Here is a 26,054-nt window from a genome sequence, read left to right as displayed (position 1 = left end):
GAACTGCTTGTTTTCACCTGGGCACATTTCACGTGAAATTGCAGTGATTAAGATGATAATTAGATTGCCAAGGACTACTGCCAGGATCTGCCCCAGCTGGAGACACAGGGATCAGCACAAAATGTATGCTCAAGACACCCAGAGTCAGTCAGAGAAGAAGACAAACCCCAAAAGGCAGAACAGTTTAAAAAGGCAGAGGGGAGGGGTGGTATAGACACCAAGAGTCTGCCCTGCAAAGAGATGCACAAAGCTAAAATAGTCAACTGAAATCACCCAAACCCAGCCACTGTGCTGACTATTGAGAGTTTATAGACAATTTAAAAATATTAAAGTTGATAAGTAAATATTGCTAAGTGCAGATAATTAATTTCAGTATAATCTATCAGTTTACAATGTCATTAAGTTAATGTACAGCACCAAAGATACAATGTGCTTCATTGTGAATTCAAGTTTTCATTTCACACTACCCTTCTCCCTATCCAGCTTACTGTAGATCTCTTGAAAAATCACGAAGTAATGAGCATATTTTAAATGTTAGGCATTTTTCTTTAAGACATCTGGGAATCTCTTCAGTGGCTGGTCACTGGATTGAGTGTTTGCACCTATAAGCAGATGCCTTACTGTGTTAGGAAAGGGATTTTAACCAAAATATGTATTTTATGTGGAGCCTTTTAAAATTACTTTTCTTTAATCCTCACATATTTTCCTGGAGAGCTTTGCCTTGGTAGTTTTGTTAGTTTCTGCCTGTTTTGTCTAGCACATTCTTGGTATCTGAAGTAAAAGGGTTTATGTCTCTTCAAATCCTGTGCTTCACAAACACACTCCACAGTTTAGTTCCAGAATTATTTGCACTCAGCACATACATGAGGGTCTCTTGCCTTTGTTGCTGAAAATAATCTGAATAATTTTAGAACAGAGAACAGAGAATGGAGATTATAGTTAATGAACGAAGAAAAAAGGATGTAAAGTGTCTGTTCTGGGGAAAGAGGAAGAATTTTATATGTTCTCTGACATTTACTTCTGGGAAGGTTCAGATAAGCACCCAGCTTGTTCAAATCAAGGGGATCACCAGCAGACCAATGAGTGCTTTCAAAAATTGCTTCCCTCATCTTTACATGACTGGGCAAAACGAGGAAATTTGCCCCAAATAAGTGAATTTCTTTGCAGTAAACAGGTGAATTAATTTGCCTTTTACAAAGGCATTGGGTGCTAATAGTCTTTCTGAGGTTCTCCATGAAACATTGGAGTTAACACAACTGGACCAAATGTATCAGAGGATCCACAACTCAATCCACAAACACAACCTAAGGAAAACCATTTCCTTTTGTCACTAAATGATGTGACTGTAAGGCAAGGGTGTGAGAAACACAGCGTGTCTCATTCTTAGTGAAGTCAATAGGACTGATGTCAATGTGCACAGTGAGCAAAGTTACACTTCAAACAATACTCTCCTGATATGTGATGAATAACTTTCATTTTATATTTGTTTTCTAGAATTTGCTGGGAACTCACAATTTAGGCAGAGTTTTTTACGAGCCAATTAAGGATCGACATGGCAATATGCTGATAGTTACTGTAAGAGAAGTGGAGAGTCTGTACTCATTTTTTAATGGCAAATGGATGCAGGTATCCAAACTACAAAGCCAGAGGAAATCCCTTTCAACTCCAGAGGAGCCAACAGCATTAGACATCTTGCTTATAACAATCCAGGTAGTGCTTTGCTTCTCTTAATGTGTGTTATTTGCTTTTGTAAAGCCTGTGCCAGAGCCCTGATTTTTGGAAGCATCTTATAGAATTTCAGGCCTTAGTCCAGTGCCCAATAAAATTAATGGCAAGGCTCCCATTGAGAGCAAAGGCTTATATTACTTCCAGTGGGTCTGGGATCAGATCTTTAATATGCAAAATATCCATGAGATTCTAAAGAAATTACTTCAAAGTCACAGCAGAGAACAGTAGTTTCTATCGATTTCGGGAAACCAAGCTATGGAATTTTGTAGCAAGGGATATAAAATCCTTTAAAATTCTCTGGGATGTTCTTAAGCACCTATACAGACACTTAGAATTTCTACACTCCATAAGAATTTTCCATCCAACCTTGAAAACTAAATCTAGGTTTTAAACTTTACTGTTCTACTTAATAAACTTGTTCTGTGGGGTTCAGGGTTCCTTGGAGCCTGGTATAGCTGCTAAAGAATCCTTTACTGACCATAACCCTCCTTTCATTTCTGCATCTCATGCTCCTTGCAATTAGAAAATTGCCAAGGTAAGGGCTGATCTCAGAAGGTGTCTGGCACACTCAGCTCAGTTACCATCACTGAGAGCTGTGGGGGTTCAGCCCTTCAAGAATTATCTCTGAACTCACATTAAACAGAAACACTTTGTGTTAAGATTAATACAGGTTTTCTTTAGGTAACAGCAGCCAAACTCCCTAAAACTGTTGCACAGTTACCCAAAATCCAAGACAAATCATTGTCTTAGTCCCTTCTTTAGCACTGTCCATGAGATGATGGCTGCTGTGGTTAATTTTTGAATTAGAGGCACTTTCTTGGGCACAGACTCTGCTTTTCATACCAGGAAGTGACAAGCAATCAAAATATATGTTACCAGGTTTTAGGAACGTTAAAAAATTTCCAAAAGACAATAAAACTTACCTGATCCATGCTAGATTTAATGTATTACAATGTGTTAAAGGTGCAGAAAATTGTCAATCTGGGCAAAAGTTTTATATTAGGAAAAGCAAAATACAGGCCTGATCAGATTTCCACAGAGATCCTAGTGGAAAAAATGTTCCCCTAATGGTTTACACATTCCTATCTAATGCCCACCCTTTCTTCTATTACTTGTTTAATCATTGAGTGGGTATTTTGTTCATGAAGTGCTTGTGAAAATGAGGGTCTAATTGCACTGGTCAGAGCCAAGCATAGCACTGGCAGATAATTTGATGGTTCCAAGAGTCAAGGCACAGGGCCAGGTGTCTTAATCCTCACCCACTGCAGAAGCACACATTTCTCAGGATGGATGGCAGCAGACATCATTTTTCAGGTAGTTTTGGAGAACTGCTATCCATAGCCCTAAAAATGTCTCCTGGCCTCAGCATATTCACCATCAATAGTAATTTCTTCTAAGCTCTATTTGTTGATAAAGATATTTGTTCAGAAAACGCTGCCACTAATTCAGTTTTGCAAACTGCCAACCCCCATGCTGACAGAGATCTTCCTGTTGACAGCAGGTGATACAGAGCAGGATTTGGAGAGATGTGGGCTGGGATCTCCCTGGGGACAGTCCTGGCTGCTGCAGCCCCTCTCTCCCAACTCTTCCCCAGTGCTGCTCTGCTCCCTCTGTGTAGCCAAGAGGGGAAACCAGGGAACTGCTCAGCTGAAAAACAACTGCTCCTTTTCCCAAGTTGTTTTTCAGAGGAATCAGTTCCCTGACCCAGCTCACCACTGAAATGATCAGAAGGGAGGCAGAGGTGGGGGTTATTCAAGCCAGTTTAAACACCACAGTTGCAGAAGATTGAAACCTCAGGTTATCAGAGCCAATTCCTGCATGACATGGAGACCTTAGAGATGCTGTGTATGGCTTTAAGTGAGAGGTTGTCCAAGTGCACCCAAGCTACCAGAGATTATTCATATGCTTACACATGTGCTTAAATACTTCTTGAACTGGGAACAACGGCTGTAAAAACATTTGTTGCTTTTTGCTCCCAAACTCTTCTGCTTATGTGGAAAAAAAGATGAGATTTTTATGTAGGACTGTTTCCCTTAAAACAGGACATACTTTCCTATCACAAACGAAGTCAGCAGCGCCTCCCTCCCGGCTTGTACCTGGGTTACCTGAAACTCTGCAGTTCTGTGGATCAGATCAAAGTGCTTGTGCTGCAGAAACTGCCCAATGTCCTGTGTCACGTCAAAATCCGAGACAACAGCAACGTCTCCAAGTAGGTGAATATACACATATATCTGTACACACACACACAGAACAGTTGTTTTTATAACAATTAATGCCAAAGCACTTCTGCCACTGCAAAATTGTAGGTGGCAGCATGGTTTGGCTCTGGTGTGTGGCAGAAGGGTTTGGCTCCAGTGTGTGCCATCCCAGAGAGCCATCCTGAGCTAAACAGGTGCACCTGAGTTTTCCCAGCAGGCTGAAGAGCTTTCAGAACACACAGAGAGGGGGCCATTGGTTTCTAAGGATGGTATTCCATGGTATTCCAGTTCTGCACGGGGATAATGACCTGTTCAGATCATAGCCAGCAGCCCTGACTCAGCCATCAGTGGATTCAGTGCCATCCTTTCCATGGATTTGCACTGACTATGGGATGGTGGTGTGGGTAATTTTTCTGTTTATTCTCTTGTGTGATACCTGTTTTTATCACCCTAAACTACAGCAAACACATAGCAATTGAAAACCATATTTATAAATGCAACCAGCCAGCAAACTGCCGTGCTCTAGGAAAGCCATTTTCCCCTTGTCCAGTGATTCCCTTATCCATTGGCAAGGGCCCTGCCTGGTCCTTGCCTAGTGGGCAACACATTTTACTGACCTTTTTCTGGAGCTTTTTAATCCCATATCATTTCAGCAACCAGCTGAGAATTTTGCATGAGGAAAAAGGAACAGGGTATTTACATAAACAAGGATATCCAGAATGTAGTAGTGAATACTAACAACAATGTTGGAAGGAATACAAAGGCTAAGGCCTCAGAGTTTATAACAATCCCCAACTCTTGAAGTTTAAGATCAGATCTTTATTTAGGAACAGATTATACCACAACTATTACTTGTCTTGTAGTGGGGTTTCCTGTACATTATTTTTTTTAATGTTTGATGCTGGCTGCTATTCAAGACCAAATACTGGGCAGGGTGACTTAGGGATTGGATCCAGAACTGTAATTCCCATTTATCAGGTTTCAAATAGAGACATGTGGAGGAAAGCAGGAAGTTCTTTGGCTGCAGTAAGAGGATAGTCCTTCACAGAGATCAAACTTCCTGCTAATTGTAGCAATTTCCAATGCATGTTTTTTAAAATATTGTGGTAGATAGGGAATGAAGAATATGAAAGAGAAAGGCTGAAGTGAGAAGCCTTACTGAAATATTTCAAAGGCAGTTGGACTTCCAGAGGAATGTTCAGCTTGATGTACATGTGCTAGAAAAATAAAACTTTTCAAAGGTCAATCAAGATTGCACAAGTTTAGAATGTTTTGGTATATGAGGATTAAATGATCAACAGATCCCAAATGCACATACACCAAATTCCTGCTTGTGCCTTGAACTGTTGTTATATTTCTAATTTTAACTTGACTCAACATACAGAGATGAGTGGGAATGGATCCAAACACTTTCTGGCTCAGAATCCATGGAAAGTATGGATCATACTTCAGACTGCCCTACTCAATTGTTCTTGTATGAGCTCCAGACGGCAGTGAAAGCTCTCCTCAAACAGATCAATCTACCTCTGCATCAGGTATTTGCCTTTGTGGGATTTATCACCTTTTTAAAACCCCATTCTTAAGAATGCAACAAAAAGCTACAAACTGTGTCACTGAAAAGCAGGGATTTAATGTCAGGGCTTCAAGAAAAGCAAAGCAGAGAAGTTTTGTATTCCATTATTCTAAGGGTGAACATCTTCTGTAAAACAGTTCTTGACCTGGACATGTGAACATTCAAGGATTAAGAGGCAAATTTCAACTACCTGCTTTCTTCATCTTTTAGCTTATTTGTGCAACTTCAGGCAGGTGCAAATGAGCAATTTTGCATAAAAGTAATAGTTTTGAGCACCTTTACAAAGCTGACAAAGAAAAAGAGGCATTTTTGCAGGCAAGCACAGCAAGTGACTGTTTTCTGGGAGGCTTTGAGTGGGGTTGTAGGAAAGGCCTGGTTAAGACACAACATTTTGCTGTTCTTTTGCACACAGATGAATGTACCCCTTCTAAAACACAAAGTCCCAGACCTCCAGATTGCTGTGGGTGAGGAGAGGTGTCTGGCTTCTGGCTTTACATTTAGATACAAGAAATACATATGTGAATAAATAAAGTCAGGGAGAATAATCTACGATGTGAAAGATCCATGAAAAAATAAGCTAAGAAGTTTGTTTCTTGTTTACATGAATTCCATTTTATTTTGGTCTGCAGGGGTAAAGAGGTCTTAAAGTAGAAGTAAATCATCTTTATATTCACTTCAAGGTCTGTTTGTGCAGCTAGAAAGATGTGGTCTTAAAATAAATTAATCTGGTTCTACATTTCTTGATTTTGAAAAGTTTAGGCTTTGCTTTTAAAAAGGAATCCATCAGTGCTTCACCTTCTAGCCCGGGAAGAGCCAAGTAAGACTCAAGTAAATCCAAAATTAAGACAGATGGTGTGCTGCCTTGTGGTCAGTCACTAATTCAATAGGGCTCTGTACAGGTCTCTATGTTACTGCATTGCCTTGGAGGTTATATCTTTTGTGCAACTTTTTTTTTTCTTTTAGACTTAGGGACTAAAATATTGAAATCACTGTGCAATGTGTTCCTGAAGCTGCAGCTCAGACAAGCATCTGAGCTCATCTATTGTGCCTGAGAGATAGGCATCAACATGACCTTGCAGTTAAATACAGATGCACCAAACTTTTATGTTAATGAATTGCATTTTTAATTCCACGGATTTATTTATTTATGTATTTTTATTATTTTTGTGGTAACCAGGAGCAGGGACAGTGGCACTGGGGCACAGCCAGGGCAGAAGGCAGTGCTACACACAGCAGCTCTGAGCAGCCTCAGGCCACTTCTGCCTGGGCCATTTTCTCTTGCTGCAGCACTTGTTAAACCTTTTCAGTGCTGTGTTGAGGGAGAGCTGCATATTTCTCTTAACCAACCCTAAATTGAATCTTAAAGGTTTTTAATTGAATCCATTTTCATGTTTTCACATAATTATGCAATCATAATCTTGAAAAGCACATGGCATGTGATCATTTTCTGCCTAATAAGAAACATAAATGTTGTTTTCAGGGGGGCTGTGCCTGTGTGTGTTGTTTTAATGTGGAACATTGCAGCTTTAAATCTTTATTTTATGTAGTGACATGAACCCACATTTAGCCACCACCACCCCCCTGCCCCAAATATTTACGTTTTATAAAAATTCCGAGCTTGATGTTGTGCAAATTTTCTTTAATGTTTTATATCATTTGGGGTGTTGTTTATATAAGTGCCATGTTGTAATTCTCTCCTATTCCTTCCCCCGCGCGTGTCCCTGTACAGGCTAAGCACTTCCGTCTGTACACACAGGAGGTGTTGGAACTGGGTCACAATGTCTCCTTTCTTCTCCTGCTCCCCGCCTCAGACGACGTCTGCACTGCCCCAGGACAGAATAATCCTTACACCCCACTCTCAGGATTTCTTAACCTCCCTCTTCAGATGTTTGAACTCGGTATAGTAGCTTGCTTCACCTAGAAATATTAACCCAGTCTCCTTATAATAAAATCACAAAGTTGTATCTGTTTTCCCCCTTGTCCCAGTGGAGAGTCAATAAATCACATGATGGCTTTGGCAACAACGCTCCCTATAACGGTGTACAAGTTACAGAGGGAGCAGGGTGGTTAAAGCAGTCACTGTAGCCATCGTTATTGAAATGCAGAGCAGAGAGCAAGGCCCACAGTTATCCACTATGTGTCTATAGGCTTCTTTGCAAGATGATGTTCTTTAAAACATAGAATCAAGAGAAATTGCACATGACACAGGAGGACTGGAGTGTGACAGGAAATGCAAAAAAAACATCTCTGAGTTGCCACAAGGATAATCACTGGTTCTGTAATGGGGATTTATGCAGATCCAGATTGCAGATGGTCCTACTCAAGGTCTGACTCCTTCACAGCTTTGTGAAAGGTCTGAATAGACTTTCCCATGTGAGGGGCATCTTTTTCCCTTTGATACCTGAAAAAATGCAGGAGACTGTCCTATTGCTGTAGTGCAGCAAAAGCCTGTTGTGAAAAATGCCAAAGCACTGGAATTGAATCTCTTTCTTTGGAGAGAACATCTTATGCTGTAGGAGATTCAGCTCTCTTCTTCCACTGGATTGCTAACTGGGCAAGAATTCCCCAAAATAGAGTTTTCCAGCTGTTTCACAGAAGGCATAAGATGCTTTAGCTTCAAGGTCCTCTATTTCTCATTTCTTCTTCTTTGGTCCACAGAGAAAAGAAAAGGTTCCACATAAAAGCAGCTCATAAAGACTTAATAGTTCTTTTTAGAAAGAATATTAAAATGTGGGGGCTGCTGAGCCTTACACATCAGTCTGCTCTGTTTCCTTCTGGCCTGTAAAACTGGGGATCTTTCTTTCCTCTGCCTTGGAGGAGAGAGAAGGATATGAGCCAAAACTGATCAAGTCAGTACACCAGGAGCCAGTGCAGGAAAGGCCTTGGTGGCAACTGTGTCCCTAGTGATGTCCCTGTCAGGTGTTTATGTGACACCATTCCCTTCCTATCTCCTGTGTATGAGTGCCAAGTGCTGCTCAGATCACTTATGTAGGAGGTTAGATATCAATGGAGTGTCTTGCCTTGCCTGTGTTTCTGCAGTCACAACTCATCCATGACCTACCATCACCCAGCAACACAAATTTCATTTGGATCAGGCAGGAATACAGCACTGGATTTATGCCACATCAGCCACAGCACTGTGGTGCCTGTGACAGCTCTGGGGGTTTCTGCTGCCTGTGGGAGGACAGATGCCAGCTGAGCTGCCATACAATTATGAGTGGAACAGCCACACATGCATGGTGTTTTCTGCCAAGAAAAAGTTACCCCTTCAGAGGAAAGCCAATGTAACTGAATGAGAAGAGTTAGCCCAGTGCTTTAGGTCACATGGGCGTGGCTGCAGTGCCCTAAAACCAGACTTTTATCTTCTGATGTGCCCCCCATGAAGCCTGTTGGCTTCTGAGTATGGACAAATCATTTCTTCTGGTGAGAGGGGCGTGCTGCCTTGCTATGCAAATTAATGTACAGAGCATATTAATCTCTGATGCAATAATCTCCTCTCCAATAATAGAGGCTGTGCAGACTATTTGATTCTCATTAGGTGGGACACAGGCCAGGGGCAGGCTTGCCTCTCATTTCAGGGACACAGCCTGCATGGGATGCTGTGGCACCAGCAAACATGCAACAGAAACATCTCCCAAAAGGCATTCCTGGGGCAGTCCTCCCTGTCCAGCAATGCTGCTGCAGTGAGAAAACAGTTCATGGTGGAGAAACAGTATGGAAAGCTGAATTTTACTTTTGAGTATTTTTTTTAAGTAAGCAATCCTCTGGCCAAAGGCGAATGACATTTCAATATGACTTATTATATATGTATCCCTGATGTTCTATAAAGTGACTATGATTCACATCTCAAATATTAGAAGCTTCCATTCCCCATTAGCTGGTGGCTACCAACTATATAATTGCATAACCACAAAAGACTACGTTGAAGTAACATTTGTTAAAGTAACATTAAAGGGTCTGACTTAAAACCACAAAGACTCAAAACTTCAGCACTGGAGCTGAAACCGCGGCTGTAATTCACTCAAGAGTCCACCACATATGGCATATGTACTGGAAGACCACACACTATTCACACTGGATCCCTGCAATATCTAGGCTTTGCTGAAACCAGAAGGTAGAATTCATTCTTTTACTCTTTTTTGTGAGATTTCTATGTTCAGATTAGACCTTTATTGTTAATTCTAAAAATGTTTCTGTGATTTCCTTAGTTAACAAATTCTCCTCAATTACTCTAACCATGTTGTTTGTAAGGGATAGGTAGACATGGGACACTGTTTCCATTTATTTTTTTTAATATTTGTGATGAGAAGAATATATGCATTTTTCACCTGGGACACCCTGAAACATGCCCTGCCCCAGTCCAGAAGAGCAGCAGCAGTGAATACAACTGGCACTCGCTGCTTGAACAAGATCATGCTGTTTGTTTGCATTTACTGCAGCACCAATGAATGGAGAAGTATTTCTGAGAACTTGCTCCCCCTCAGCAAGTTTCAGTATGTCTGCACTGCCATTTGGAGAGGTAACAGCTTGGCTTTGCCTGAGCACTGGCAGGTTCTGGAATAGTGTAGCTTTAACACACCAGGTAAATTAACATCTGCAAAGCTCCATGGCACTGGAGCTGTTCTGTCTCCATTACCTCTGGTAAAGCTTGGATAGTTCTGTGCTGCTCCAAAGTCAAATTACACAAAGCAAGAGGTCATGTTTGAACTTTCTGTGTTACCCTTCTGCAGGAGAGTTCAGAGGATAATATGTGGTAACACCTAAAAGAGTTTGAATTGTTTCCCTCAAACTGTGATATCACTGCAATGCTTTTCCTGTTGAGTCAGCTACATTGAAGTTCCTGATTTAAGCCAGCGTAGCCCAAGAGAAAGTTATCAGCCCTCAAAATGATCCTTTCACTCTGAAATACTCAATTAAAAAAAAAAATATGAGTTCCATTTTCCAGCCATGTCACCAGTTTCTTGCTGAAAGAAATGATGAGCTATAAAAGCCTCAGGAATAGCCTTTCTGATTAAAGCTGTCAAGGGCAAGATAGCCTCTGGAGCCGCATACTAAGGACCTGATTATCCCTTCACTTAGATATAATTAGAAATTATTCTCTTGAAATCAGTGAAGTTGCAGAGTAAATCCAGTGTAAATGAGAGGAGAACTGAAGCCTGTACTATTTATTTCTAGCTTAAGGAAACCCATCCAGAGTTAGTTCCTATATTTAATAATATTTGTGTTCTGAAAGCTAAGGATTTCATATTTCATAAACCAGAATGTAACAATTTTCCTTTGCACTTGGTCTTTTCCCAGTTCATTTTTGCTGTTACAAGGAAAAATTTATAAGCCTGTATTGCCGCCTTTCTGCTGTCATAGAGCTGGACTCTCTGAAAACCCAGCAGTCCCTGAGGGAAGCAATTTCAGACAGTGAAGTCGCTGCAGCCAAACAAAGACACCAGCAAGTTATAGACTACATACAGGTAATAGTCTGTTTCTGACTATTCCAAGGAGATTTTAAGGTGGCTTTCTTAAAAATTGCATGGGGCTGTAATTTGAAATCTAAATGGAGAATTATTCACAGACATCATAAAAAGGGCAGTTGTATCAAAAGTGCAATTTTGTTTTTTATGAAATTCAAACCCAGAACATGCTTTCCTTAGTTGTTGCTTTTATAGAAGGATTTTTATGGGTAAAATCAAATGACAGTTATACTAGACTGTTATAAAGAAATGTGTCAGTCTGCTTGTAAAACTCCCTCCCATCTAACGTGAGGTAAGCTAGCACCATGTCTGGCCATTCATTTGTGGGAGAGTTTTTCTTTGTCTCTATGAATTGGGGACATTTTTCAGCACGATAACGTGGCAATTAAAAAAATTAAAATGAAAATTCAGACTAGGTTGAGGAGACAATCTCCACCAACAATATCATGCTCAGGAACACAGCTCTGCATTTCAGATGTCATGTTGGCCCTAAAAGCAGCTGTGAGCCTGGCCAGCACCATGAAGTGGCACTGCTTCAGTCCCCCAGTTATTCTCTGTCCTTCATCCTGATTTTCCTCTGCTGTTACCAAATTAAGACTTTACCTACTCATCTCAGGGCTCTTTGAACTACATTTCATTGTGCAGCTTAGCAAAGCCTGTCCTTTTGCAAACAATTTTGGCAATTATTTATTTACAGATAAAGCTCATGACTTTTGCAGAGTATGTTTATGGTATAGTTGACCTGTCTTTCTACAAGAGAGATGCAAATAATTTTACAGCTCTGTATTCTAAATATTCAAGCTATCTTCTGTTGGAATAGGAGCCAAGACACCATTTTTCCCACTGATAAAATGTTTGGCCCTCCATAGTTATGAACAAAAGGATAATATTTCTATTTCTCTTTGTTCTGCATTCAGACTGCCTTTGCCTTGTCCTCTTGGAGCTTTTGGCAAGCTTCAGCAGGGCAGAGAGGGAAGATCCATTGTACTTGCACTCTCAATCACCTCCCATTCTCACACTCAGAAATCCTAGCTTTCTTGCTGTCTGCAGGAGAATTTGGAAAATTTTTATCCTTCACATCAAACCCAAGAATTTGTATATTAATATGCAGGTATAGACAGTTCTGTGTTCCTCTTCTCCAAAGTGTTTGAGTCACATATCTACACTGGGAAAATATAGAAGAACATTTCAAACTTCAGTGCTTTGTGCTGAATTATTGTGACAGTGTATTAGGCTTGTCAGGTTTCCTCTCAAATGAAAACCAGCTGTATTCCACCTATTGGCAAAAATATCTCTGCCCACCACATACCGCAATCTTCAGTGGTGACCACGAAACCGCAAGAGCATTTGTGTGATCCCAGATCTAAGACAGTGCTGAAGTCACTACACAAACCAAACATTGTAAAGAGCAAGGGAGTCTATATAAATGCAGTTCTGAAAAGAAGTCAGAGGGCAACTGAAAAGTAAAAATTTTTGAAAAAAACCCAACCAGAATATAAGGTACTTGGAGTCTTTACCAGAATGTTAGAGAGAAAGGAATTAAATCTACAGACACTGAAACTAAAACTGAAGTTTTAATGCTTCAAATGTTCCTAAATTGTAAAACAACCACAGTTCATTACAGTGTCCTGCAGAACAGCACCAGGGGAAAAAAACCAACAGGATTTGCATTTTAAAAAACTGCATGCAGGTTGATTCTTGTTTGGGGTTGAGGGAGGATCACAAAAAGGATGTATAAAATCTCTAAAATCAAATAGGTGAGATGTTTGCTAACTGGAATTCTCCTCATGGAGAAACACTGAAGTCTTGAAATTATGCAGGATTATGAATTAATCTCTGAACCATTTGCTATTCTTATTGATGTATATTCTTAGCTCAGATTAACTCAGTGGCAAGGCTTGCACTGACATCATTGGAGTTGGGATTTTACCTTTACATAAAAATGGCCATACTAGGTCAAAACCAAGATCCAGCAGCCCAGCTATCCTGCCTCCAACACGGCTCATCAGGAACTACCCCAGCAAATCTGGCATCTACAGTATCCCCTGGGAGAACATTTCACACTTTGAATATGCATTTTGTGAAATATGTCCAGCTAAGAGAAGTCATCTTCAAATATCAGTCTGCAGCCTTTCTGATCCCTCTGTCACTCCCCAATCAGACAACTGTTACTGCTCAGAGAACCCCTCACTTTTTCCTCTCCATTACTGACCCAGAACTCTCACTGCATTCTTGCAGAATGTAGCTTGTGTAACTGCAAAGCAGCTTCCCTCAAACACTGCAATACTAATAGGAAGGCTCACTTGAAATTCAGAACCTTCTTTAGGAAAAGTGCAAGGGAAGTTCTGGAAAGGACACTGCAGCAGGAGGGTATTTACCCACAGCTACTGTCATTTGGTGGTTGCAATATTTGCTCAGCCATCAAAGATCTTGAATGGCTTGAAGATGTTGAAAGTGTTCCACTGTCAAAACACTCTTCAGACCCACATTAAACAGCATCTTTCCTCTCTGCATATATGTAAACCTACATCCTGCTATTGATTTAGGCACTTGTCTCTTATTGCCATCAACAGGCATGTGTTAGAACTGCTTTTGTGTAGATTTATATTTGTAAAATGTATGCAGACTAAAATGGTAAGGGAGAAACTGCAGTTTGGCTCATAGCTGTGCTTCTGCCCTCCATTTATGTATCCACACATGTGTATGTTCTTTGGTAAAAACTAGGTCTGACCTGAGAAATTGCTTTGACCTGGGTTTGCAAAGATGCTCCAGAAGTCTCACTTTTATTCCAGTTTGATTCTCAAACCAACTTCCAGGTGTGCTTGAAAATCGATTTTTACTCCATCAAAATACAATTTTAATTTTCTTTCCATGTCAGACTTTAAGTCTGGATTCACCCCTCCTAACTACACATTCTTAACTGAGGTCCCTCTTAACCAAAATCAGTTCTGATCACCTCAATCTGAATGTTCTTCTGGGGGATCCTGCTGCTCTCTCTTGGCAGTGACTACAGACTTGGACACTTGAAAAAGTACACACTTAGGTAGAATTAATACTCAGCTGTATTTTGTCACTATTGTTTTCTCCACAGCAAATTGATGAGATATGGAGGGACATGAGATGGATCACAGAAGCACTGCAGTATGCAAGATACAAGCAGCCAGCAGCAGGCCTGCCCATAAAGAAGCTTGTGGATCTTTCAGAAGAACATTCTCAAAAGAAAATGAGCTCCACCTCTTCACATCTAGATTGTCTTCCTTCACCTCCACCTTCCCCTGAGCCTAGAATCCAGAGGAGAAAAGCTGTGAGTGGTAAGAGAACTTTTCTTGTTCACCAAGCACTATTTGAACACACTTTTAATTATAAAAATTCTTGTATGTCTTTTTATAAAAGAAGCAAATTTTTCCCATACCTACCAAGGTATTTTAACATTTTACCAATCATTTGCCACTCAGTATCCTGAGATCCTTCAATATCTTTGCAATAATTTTTACTTTCGGCTACTCAGAATAACTGCTCATCATCAGCCAACGTTTTTACCTCGCTGTTCCAGATCATTTAATGATCACTTGTCATTGGAAGGGACAAGTGCCATCACTGGCTTTTCCATGATGTCCAGAATTCCAGTAAAATCCATCCATGGTGAAAGCTGCCTGCTTCATTTTTTACCTACACCCAGAATCTGCTCTTTTATATGGAGGGAGCTTTCTCTTTGTCCCAATTCCAGCTGCAGAGCCTGTGGTAAAGAACATTATAAAAAGCTCTTATCAAGAACATTATCAAGAGCTCTGACAATGTCTGTGCATTAATTGTGCACACATTCAGAGTTTTATTAGACTGATGAGAAATGAGTTGCTAGCAAAAGCTATTGACCCATTCTCATCACTCATGTATCTATTATTCTTCCCCACAGTTTTCATTAATTTGACAGAATCTAACTCAAATTTTTCCATAGTTTCTATTTGCCACCTTCTGCTTCTCAGTTATTACAGCCATTTCTTTTCCAGGCTTTGAGTGTTCCTCTGCTTTGCAGCAATTATTTCTTATGCCACTCTTGCTTTGTTTTGATAGAGCAAATATTAGTGCTAATAGTCCAGTTCAACAGCTGTTTTCACACACCCCTCAGAGTTCTCAATGTTTTAGAGAAGCATTTTTAATTACACAAACAAGTACCCACCTCACTGGCCATTATTACTTCTCTGCATAGTCAGAAAATTAAACTGATAAAAGAAATGGATCACAGCAAATAAAGATGAAGCAAATGGAACAGCAACACCTATTTTGCTAACAGAATAAGGACTTTGGAGGAAAAAATCCACCATCATTCTGCTGAGCTGTCTTTAAGCAACAAGTAAATGAAACAGTAGAAACAAAAGCAACAGGTGCTGCATTAAACAACTGCCATGACCATTATAGTAATAATAATTTGGGGTTTTTTCAAATTGGCAGTTTTATACAGTTAAGGAAAATGAATAAATCTATTCTGATTAGATTTCATGAGGTCAAAAGAAAATAAACCTGAGGGGGCTGGTGCTCTGCTCCACTAAAAAGTGGTGTTCTTTCTCAGCACCCCTCCCTGAGCTGTTTTTCCCCCTGTATTGCAGATCATGAATGCAGAATAATCCTTAGCTCTGGCACATTGCAAACTACAGCTTTATCTTTTCCTGCACACCCTGGGTTCATTACTGCTGGGCTCTATGGCAATTTTCACTCCCAGTGAACAGTCAGCACTGTATAAAATCGATGTTTAATTCCTGGAATCTAAGATAAAGTATCCAGGGCGATGGAGCATCAATCTATTCTATCACACATGCCACTATTTATTATTTTATTGATCCTTCTGAAGCCAAAAGACAGCAGCAATTTCAGTGCCAGTGTGAGATTTGGTCCACAAATTCACATTTGAATTACGTCTGTTTTGGATTTGAACACACAATGCACCTGATGGCCAAAAGGGCAGTTTTTATTTATCAACCTCTATGTTGGGCCTTGAGCCTCTTACCACACATATAGTTGTGCCCTGCTCACCATTACAGAGTTATAAATCTAGAGTAATTTAACTGACATCTTTAATAAAAACAGAACCTGGATTAGAGATTTTCTCTCTCACAAATATCCATGTCTATCAAATTCAGTGAAAGCAAAATAAAACAGATCCTCTCAGAACTTAATCCCAATTCAAATTCAATATTTTTCCTGTCTTTAACATATTCCATTAATTCTTTTTGGTTTTCCTAATTCTGCCACTACCTGTCTAACACATCTGTAACCCTGATAAATCCTCCCTGACTGTCTTTGCTGTCACCTTGGCCTGTGGCAATTCCACAGAGGAAATACACATACATTTCCAGCACTGGAGATTTAAAATTAAGACAAAAACCACATAAATGACAGTCATTTCTCTGCAGAGCTTGTCTTGTGAGTGTTAACCAGCTGTCCTTGCAGACTCCCAGCCCTGCTCAGATGAGGAAGGCTGCTCCGAGGTGTTCCTCCCAACCGACAGTGACTACGACTCCAGCGATGCGCTGAGCCCGAGGGAATCTGAGCTGATTTACTCCTCGTCCCAGGACATCTCCCAGCAGGCTGGCAGTGGCCTGGGGGGCAGCGCACCCAACGTGCTCCAAGCCCACGACGTGAAGCCCTGCCTGGCACTGAGGGAAGTGACAGAGTGTGGTGCCTTGGACACCAGTGCTGAATGTTGCACAGAGCAGATGAGCAGCCTGACAATGTCAGGGCTTACACCGAAAAGCACGGACAAGTCCTCCAGCTCCAAGCAGCCACTGGGCTTTTTAGGGAAAAAAAAGTTGGGGAAGCACCAACATTACAACTACTTCAGCCGGCAGCACCGCTGGCTGCGCGTGCACAGCGAGTCTCAGGGGGGCTCCCTGTCTGAAGGTGTGTACACACAGCATCCTATCAGATCTCCAGATTTTTTTCAAGAACCTACCTCCAGTGAGCAGGTGAAGATTCCCACCGATGGGTCTCAGAGCACTTTCGTACCTCATGCATCCAGCCTTCCAGAGGATGGGAAAGGCAAGGATGAGGAAGCAAGGCAGGATGTCCATAGGACACATGTGGAGCCTTATGAAACAACATTTCTGGACGAAGAGGTAAAGCCCTGGGTGATGAGCATGGAGTCTGTGGAACACACGGATGTGCACAGTGCTATGCAACAGATCACAGGTCCAGAGGAGCAGTCGGGTTCTGCTGTCCCAGAAGTTTTCAGCAGCACCCTTTAACCCCAGAATCCTGCACAGCTTCCCATCACTCCACATGAGATATGAAAGTTGTGATCATAAAGGCCATACTTTCAAAATCACTGGTAAAAATCCAGTTCCTAAAATGGCAACTTGTGCCTCTCTAAAGAATCTGAATGTTTTGACTTCATCACCAGATTTCTGGTCTCACAGAGGTATCACCTGCCATGAGGTGAGCATTATTATTACTGACATCTGCAGCTTTGCAGGTAGAGTCATAACAGTCACTACATAACAATGTGCAATTGAGTAATCAGGTTTTGCAGATCTCTTCATTCCCATGTTTCTCTGAGCATGCAAAATTTTAAGCATGAGTAGTTCTGCCTGCAAGTAAGCAGAAGCTATAACAGCCTTGGTGTCCTTATGTTAGGACTGTGTCCTAAAAGTCTATTTACTATTTCCCACCATCTCCTGCAATTTTTTCTACTTTTCACCTTTTCTTGAATGGATTTAGGTTGGATATAGTTGAAATGCTCACTGGTCTAGTAACACTGATAACCCAGAGTTTCTGGCCCCTTAAAGAAATGGAAATTCTTTCAATATCTAGAAAATGTAATCAACACCATCTCTGAATCCTGTTGAAGTCTGGCATAATTATCACAATTGTGTTTTCAGGAGCTTAGATTCCAAATTATTTAAGTAGCAAGCAATTTTAAAAGCTCAGGAGATGAATCTTTGAGGTCAGGAGCAGACAGAACGAGGCCAGGTTCTAGACAAATAATATGCAGGGTCTATGTGAGATTGACTTTCCTTCTCCCCACCACACAAGAGCACATTTTGTTGTGTTGGCATCACTTTCACACACCCATTGGAAAGAAACACCCCTATTTTTATTCCTGAATATTCACCATAAACTCCAGGAGTATTTGATCACCATGACTGAAGCTGGAATATCCTGGCAATTCTAATTAGGGAAGTTTGGGGTGAGGTTTGAATCTAAGATTTTTTTCTTTGGGCCCCAAATAAATATTATTATGATAAGGAGGTTGGGATGTTGCTCTATTGTGTAAAAGCAAATTACACTGAGTCAGGATTTTGTCCTTTGCAACCACAATAAACCTTGAAGCATGACAGAAGATAATCTCAAAAAAGAAATCTATATTAATAAGAACCATAACACTGGAGTCACCAAGAAATGAACTAATGTGTAGAGAAACCCCAGCTGTTGCACAAGCTTTAATTTTCTTAAACAGTTCTTGAAGTTTAATTTTATAGGCCACATTCCTGCTGGTTAAATTCCCTCACTCCGTGTTTGTGCAGCCTTCTACCTTTCAGTTTTCCAGCCTCCAGGTGGATACATTCTAAGGCCCCCAATAAAGAGATTTGAGTTAAATAGTTGAGTTTACAAGTCCTTGAGGTAAAGGTAAGGATTCGGGCCCATGATCTGTGGTCCTTATTAAAATAGCACTTCCATAACCCCAGTGCTATTAAAATCCCTGTGAACTCAATCCATAAATTCAAAAAATAAATGTTATTCACTATTTTATGTTTGGTCAGTATGTGGAAGCCAAGAAGAGTCTTTGCAGTGATAGAAGGGCAAAAAATTTCTATAAGGGATTTACATTTGTAACTTCTCATTTTGGGAGCAGGAAGTTAACTTTTTGCACCAAAAATACTCATTACCTGATCCAAAGTGAGGATGGAAAGACTTCCATTCACTCCCACAGGGTCTGGATGTGACCCACACCGAAAATTCCTGTGGGTGAGAAGATGCAGGGGGAGCAGCAGTGTCAGTGCCCATTTGCAGCTAGAAGGGCACACATTGTATGGAACTGGGGATGAGGAAAGCCTGACTCAGCCACAGAGCCCAGCAGAGATGTCTGACTGTCACTGAGGGCACTCACAGCTGGTTACTTGATATTCTGTTCATTAGCAGAAGGCTTTTCACCAGGGAGGGACAAACAATGAATGTAATGCTCCTGTGCAGCATCAAAATAATTGACACAGTTTTCCAGTGTCCAGCACCTTGCCTGGGCTCCCCTAATCTGTTTTGCCTCTAAAAAAAATGCCATAAAACTATTAAAGAATAAAATAACCATACACTGAGGCCATATGTTTTTTCAGGAAATGATGAGACAAAACAAGATGTTCCTAAATGAAATCCACCTCACTTTGTTTTGGCTCATCAGGAACAATGAGGGCAAGAAGTAGCAAAATCTCCAGCGGAGAAGCACACACTGCTGGTGAGATAAGGATATTAAAATCTCTTACCTGCTCCTGCTGCTGGACCTTTCCAAAGCAGCCATATAGCAAATAAAGGACTGGGTTCTTTACTTGTAGGAAGGCCTTGACTTCATCGTAGTCTTCTCTGCTGAAATGAAATTTGACTCTGGGGATGCAAATACCAGCCAAAATCTATCCTGTCTTGATTTAAACCTTGCTATGGAAGGAGTGTTTAGGTGATGGCCAATGGGATGTGCATCCTTGATCTATTGCCTCCAGACTGAGGTTCTTCCACAAACTTTAATAGTCAAAGTACTAATTGATAGTTTTGGGTTTAAATACTTCTGCCTATAAAGCACTGACTCATCTTCAGGTAAAAATTTAGTTACTGGTTTAAAACCACGACAATGTTCTTTGTTCAAAATTGCTACCCCTACCTATTTTGGGTCTCCTTAAAAGAATAGTAGTGAACACCCAGAGATAAATAAACAGTAGAATGCAGTGCCTTTCAAGTACTGCCATAATACAAATCACAGTTCTTGTGCAGTTCTCTTAGGAACATCACATACATATTTCAAAAGCAACTTCAGCAACTGAAAAGAATCCTGGAAAATGCACAGCACAACACTGTTAGCCCCACTCCATAGTGACTCTTCTGAGCAGAGCTGAGTAAAGGCTCACAGTCCAGAATCAAATTAAAATTAGGAATTCAGATCTTTAATTACTGGGAACCCTTTCTCCAGGCTGAGCTCGAGAGCCCCTCCAAGGGCTCATGCACAGAGCTGGGCAATGCCACAGCTCAGAGCCTGCACCAGTTTCAGTGGCCAGCAGACAGTTCATTCAAAGGAGCCTGTGCCCACTTTGCACCAGTTGAAACTCTCCTCTCTAAAGGCACTTGTGCTTTGCAACTTCTGAGTCTCTCTTACTCTTCCATCTTGCACCAGAACTTTTGTCCTGCATTTTTCAGGGAGCATATTTTCTCCTGGGCTGAACCCAGTCCCTCCTCTTTCTAGCCATGATTTGGGCTGGCTAAAAAAGAATGTAGTGCTTTAACATTATGACTTCACAGAAAGAAAGAAAGGAAAAAAAAAATCTCCCTGTGTAGTGGTCTCAAACTTTCCTATTTCTGCTGCTAGGAAGTGAGATATAGGTAAACTGCAAGGTCTACACTCAAAATTCCTTGCATCCATGTGCAGGAAGGCAGTCTGCACATGGACAGTTTGTCTCAAGACATTGAGACAATAAACATTTATTTCCCATGCTTGTATTTTTTACTTTGTTTTAGAGACTAATTAACAATTGGATTTTTTACATAGACAAATAAATCTATAAAATAATGCTTTTAAATACAGATATTAATGGGGGAGAGTGGACATGGAATATTTTATCCTGAATATTCATATGCCTTGGAAAGAGATGGCACATCTTTAAATTCTCCATGGTATAAAGAAATGCATTAAGTTGCTGGTCAACTCTTTGAAGGTGTTTCAATGCACGGCTCGTGACTGTTATGTAAAATTTCAATACAGCCTTACAAACAACAAGGGTATAGTGTATTTGAAAATAGAGTACACAGTTTGGAAACCTACTCTGAATTTCTCTAAGGTGTTGAACTTTGCCATCAGCAAAAAGTATTTTTAGTAAACAGGCCCTGAATTTTCAGACAATGGAGATTTCATCAGGTTCCGTCTGATTTTTCCACTACAGAAAAACATAAAGTAACTAGAATGCTTTATTTGTAAGTATAATTTATCTTTTGATTGCATGAAGGGGAATTCATAAGGCTGAACCATGCCCAGAAGTGAGGAGGGGAGCTGTTGGCACCATATATTCTTTGCAGAAAGGCAGGGGAGCATTCCCTGTGGAGGACCCTGGCACACTGGAGCTGGCAGCAGCAGTGGCACCCACCCTCCCTGGAGCATCCCCCAGGGCCCTCCCTTGGCTCAGACACTTCTGCACATCCAGGAGTCATCACCTTGATCTGATCAGGCTCTGGAGCAGCCCATCCATCACTGCTGGATGCTGGAGAGATCCCACCAGCTCAGAGATCACCTCTCCTCAGTGCCAGTGTCTGTGAGCTCTGACCCAGCAGCTGGTTCTCAGCCGGGGTTTTGGGGTGAATAAGAACCAGCCTGGATTGCTTTCCTCAAGTCTTTTCACACCACAGCATCCTGGGCAAGGTCCAGCCTTTCCACCAGGCAGCCCATAACAGGGGAATGTAGTACTAAGCTTGGCTATCACTAGGCTACAGAAAACCACCTATGTAGCTTTTCAAAAAACTAGGAACAAACTTTTTATGTTTATTGTTATTTAATTTTCTTTCTTGGAAAAGCTATGTGAAAATGATCTGGCACTGGAGAAGTTGGTGTGGCGCTAATCTACCTTATTACTGTGAATTGTAGTAATTTATTAAGCAGATTTGAAGCTGAATGCACAGACTTTTTGTGGTTTACTTTATGTAAAAGTCCATTTGGGCACAGTCCTGTTGTCCTTGGGCCTCACTCCAGGTTCTTTTGCACAGTGTAAATCAGGAGTAGTTCCACTGAAGCTGGGTCAGGTACAGCCCAGCACAGCCTGATGCACAGCTCCGTGTCACCTGAGACCTGGACCATCATGAAAACAACAGATTTATGCTGGTGTAAAAAATGATGTTTATAAGGAAGACAAAAGGAGTTTGATCTCAGAATACTCTCCTGGTCGTCCCAGGTTTCACTGGAGCCGGGCTCAGAGAGTGAACCCACCACTCTGTGTGACACCAGTTATACTGGGGGAAACCCTCACTGCATCATTCACTATTGCTCCATATAACAGGGAACAAACTTCTCTCCCATGTTATGCAAGTGAATCTCCTTCTGAATGCAATGGGAGTTCCAGTCATTTAAAAACAAAGACTTAATGGGGTTATTGGGGACTTGGGGGAAGGGAAGAGGGGTTGTTTGTTATTTCCCCTCCGAGAAAAAGTAGTTTAAGTGAAGTGTTCGAGGCAGTGTTTAATTGCTTCCTGCCTTGTTTGTACATAGCAATTTGGCTGTTTATTGGTTGTCTTTGTTCAGATTTTTATTGTAACTTGTTTCTATATATGCAATCAAGCGTATGTTAAAGTTTAAATTTTGGTACAAAATAATGCACAATTTTATGTGCTCTAAAACTTTGTAAATATCTTGATGAACAATGTATGCTGTGCTAACTGTGAGCTTGGGACTGACACAACAATATTTTCATGCATATGTACCTGTGAATGGCTTGAAAAAATCAAAATATATATTGAGGATGGCCACGAGCCAAGAGTAAATGAGTGCCGTATGACTCATGCTTCTTTAATAATTCCTGAAAGAGGCATGAATAGTACATAAAATAGACAATAAAAATAATTTTCAGGACTACAAATATTTTTTATAACTTCAGATATTAAATACTATTTTAGAAAAAAAAAAAAGATTGGTTGGTAAAAGAAATCTTACGTTTATTTGAGTGAATCATTGTCATAAAAATGTTCTTAACATAGATTTTTTTGTTTGATCTAATATCATAGAAACTCAGCTCTTTCAAGATTTAGAAGACTTGAATTGCTCTTGCATTCTTACCACTCCTGTGATCTTCTAAAATTATGCACTTCAAGTCTTCTCCCTCATTAATAAAGAAATGCTGGTGTGTACACTCACATGATCCTAAATACCACATGCACTTGTGCACAATGTTTAAACAGTATTTCTTGAAAAATATTCTGTTTGACCATCATCAAGTACCCCCATATGTGAACTTTACAATCCCTGGAAATCTGAACGTAGTTTGTGTTTCTCCCTGAATTCCTTTATTTTTATTGGAAAATTACTTTTTCTAAGGCAAAGCTTTCAAATCTGCTCTCCAAATCCTTATTTTAATTCAGAAACCTGAATGAAATAGGCATGGCTCTAAGGGTTGTGGGTGAAAATACCCTCCCATCAACAGAAATGGATTTTTTTTCACATATTCTTGTACATAAAAAAGCAAAGCAAGACACTTCTAATGCAGTGTGGAACTGTGTTACTGTAAGTAAGCAAGGGAAACAAGAACAACTCTGTTTTGAAAGCTGCAGTCAAACTGGAAGAGTTCTGCTCTGGGTCAGTTTACCTGATTTCACAGGTGAACAGGTTACTAAATGTGTTTTACCAGTCAGATGATGCCACAACCAGAGTGAGTGACATGGCCAAGGTCACACAGACAGCTTGTGGCAGAGCAGGGACACAATTTCCTGGTTAGCATCCTCCCAACACTATCATCCATAGCCTGTGCAGGGGTACATGTGGCAATGTCCACAGTGACCATGCTCTGTATTTCAGCTGTGACATCCCAACTCAATGCAAGCTTCAAAAATAACAGCATGACACTAGACTAATATTGGATATTTTCACCCATGGAAAATATTTTAACCAAAACAGAGCCAAAGTGGAGTTAAGCAGCAGAGCAAAATAAGTCTCAAGATAAAAGATAAAACATGTCTGTCATTTCCACTACCTTGATTTTTAATTCCCAAACATTAAGATTGGTACCATGTTTACTAGGTTAGTAAAAGAAAAAAAAAAAAAAAAAAACAAATGCAAGTAATTAGTCATGTTCAGTGACCTAAGGAATTGACTGGGAAAAACACTGCAGGACAAAGCAGGATTTTTGTGTGCATGTGCTTCAGTTCCTCTGGTGCATTTTGCATGTACCATGCATTTTTGGAGCCTGGTTGTTTTTATATTTTGCTTGCCCTGAGCTGAGATTTCTCCTTTCTCTCAGAAGATCAGTGAGTGAGCAGCGCAGTTCTCCCAGGCATTTCCAACACGTCTGCCATGAAGGACAGTGCTGTTCTGTACCTGCCTCTGTGTTCTCTGCTGTTTTACTGAAAAGCTTCTAAACCAACTGGAAAGAAGTTACAAACTTTTCTGGGCATGTTTCTGACTTGCTCTTCTGGCAGCAAAAGATACCCACTTCACTGTTCCACTCCAGTGTATTGACCTATATAAACTCTTATCTTTCTGAGCAAACTATTAACTTATTTTTTCATTCTGTCTTTAAATAAAAGCTCTGGGTTTTATTTGGGGGTTTTGTTTGTTTTGAAAACACAGGGGAAAAAAAATCTTCATTTATAAGCTTCATTGTTCTCTTCCCCAGGCTGCTCTCCTCCCCAGACTGCTTTTTCCAATCTCTCTCTTCAAACAAATGTATCTTTTAGCAGAAAGATAGAAAAATGTTTCTATTTTCTTAAAGTTTATAATTAATAAATATTAATTAATCGGTCCTAATTAATCAGTAGGACTTCTTTTTCTTACCTGTGAGAGTAACATCTTTGTATTCTTACTGTCCAGTTCATCTTCATTATGCCAAAAACAATCAGGCAGAATGATCCACTCTGCTCACACACATTCAATTACAGAAATAATAAATGGAGGAGCAACAGCTAAGCCTTATAAGCTAATATTAAAGAAATTTAAAGACAATCAGCCTTTAATACCAGTAAATATACATTCTTTTTCCTGAAATATCAAAATCACTGTATTTGGCAATGTCAGCATTTTTTTTACTGAATCAATGTGATATTTTGGAAATAGATTCTTTCAAAACTTCAACCAAATTTTATTTCTCAGGGGAGGAAAAAGGCAATGCCAAAATGTTTTTTCTTGCACTCTTCGTTATCACTTTCCTAAAATCCTGAAGTAAAATATTTCAAGTATGGATGCCTTAAGTGGTGATAAATAATTCTGTAAGAGTTGAAACACCCTCCATAAGAAACACCAACATCTGCCACTGCTACTGACTTTAGTGGTACTGAGGAGTGCCCCTCACTTCTGAAAATTGGGTGTTTTGTTAAAGCTCTTCATCACAGGGCTCCTGCTCCCCGCAGCCGTGATCATTTCTGGACCACAGATTTTCCACCTGTGGGGGGGAGAGGTTCTTCACAAGAACCTGCATGGCATTTGTCTTTTCATATTGCTTTTGCAAATATTTGAGAACGGAAAGTGTTGTTTTATTTTTTTTCACTTATCTTCGCTTTTCCTGAAAGAAGCGAAATCAGAATTCAGGCTCAAATAGTGGAACACATGGCTACACGTGCTTTGAACCCAGCCACAGCAGAAGAAGGATTTTTATTTTTTTTTCAGGCTTTCTCCTGGGGCACACTTGCTTCTTTCCCCCTTCTGTGCCGTGTAGTTCGGCCCTGATCCCCTGCTCTCTCGTGGCTCCATCCTGATCCCTCTCTTCCTCAAGTCTGAGTCACAAGAGCAACAACCCTGCCTGCTCCGAGCTTCTCAGTGCCTCAGCTGTTGAGGTAAAGCCCACGCTCCCAAGGGGCTCACGTTTGAGTACAACCCCAGGATTGTCAGGGCTCTGGCTGGCAGTGCTGCCGAGGGGACAGTCTAAGGCTCTATTTTAATCTTCTGGAGCCCAGCCAAACACTGGAACGGAGCTGCCAGCACGAGGGGGGCCCTCCTGCTCACTGTGCCTGACCTCCCATCAGGAGAGGTGCTGGTGTGTTCCTTCTCAAACTACTAGGGCTCTTTCATTGCGCCTGACCTCCCATCACGAGTGCTACCAGGGATCCAGCTCCGACTACTGGGGCTTAACCCTGGCCCGGCTCCAGCACACGAGCTGCACGCTGCTTGTCTCCAGATGTAAGATGCACTGAGCGTAAATCCACACTCAGCTGCAA

At 40.8% G+C, this 26,054-nt stretch overlaps 1 protein-coding gene across 1 annotated transcript in view; it reads left to right on the top strand.

Moving 5' to 3' along the window:
* Window positions 1-24,443, top strand: part of ANKFN1 (ankyrin repeat and fibronectin type III domain containing 1) — a 68,967-nt gene extending 44,524 nt beyond the window's left edge. The window contains exons 12-18 of the mRNA XM_033518648.1: window positions 1,495-1,710; window positions 3,771-3,937; window positions 5,311-5,461; window positions 7,229-7,397; window positions 10,798-10,964; window positions 14,056-14,275; window positions 16,410-24,443. Coding sequence (XP_033374539.1) covers window positions 1,495-1,710; window positions 3,771-3,937; window positions 5,311-5,461; window positions 7,229-7,397; window positions 10,798-10,964; window positions 14,056-14,275; window positions 16,410-17,203 — 1,884 coding nt within the window. The 3' untranslated portion in view covers window positions 17,204-24,443. The remainder of the gene's footprint in view (window positions 1-1,494; window positions 1,711-3,770; window positions 3,938-5,310; window positions 5,462-7,228; window positions 7,398-10,797; window positions 10,965-14,055; window positions 14,276-16,409) is intronic.
* Window positions 24,444-26,054: the final 1,611 nt, after the last annotated feature.

Source organism: Parus major, chromosome 18 (assembly GCF_001522545.3).
Source record: "Parus major isolate Abel chromosome 18, Parus_major1.1, whole genome shotgun sequence".
Classification (NCBI taxonomy): Eukaryota; Metazoa; Chordata; class Aves; order Passeriformes; family Paridae; genus Parus; species Parus major.
Note: the sequence above shows the minus strand (reverse complement) of the source record. Positions and strands in the feature narration are given on the sequence as shown.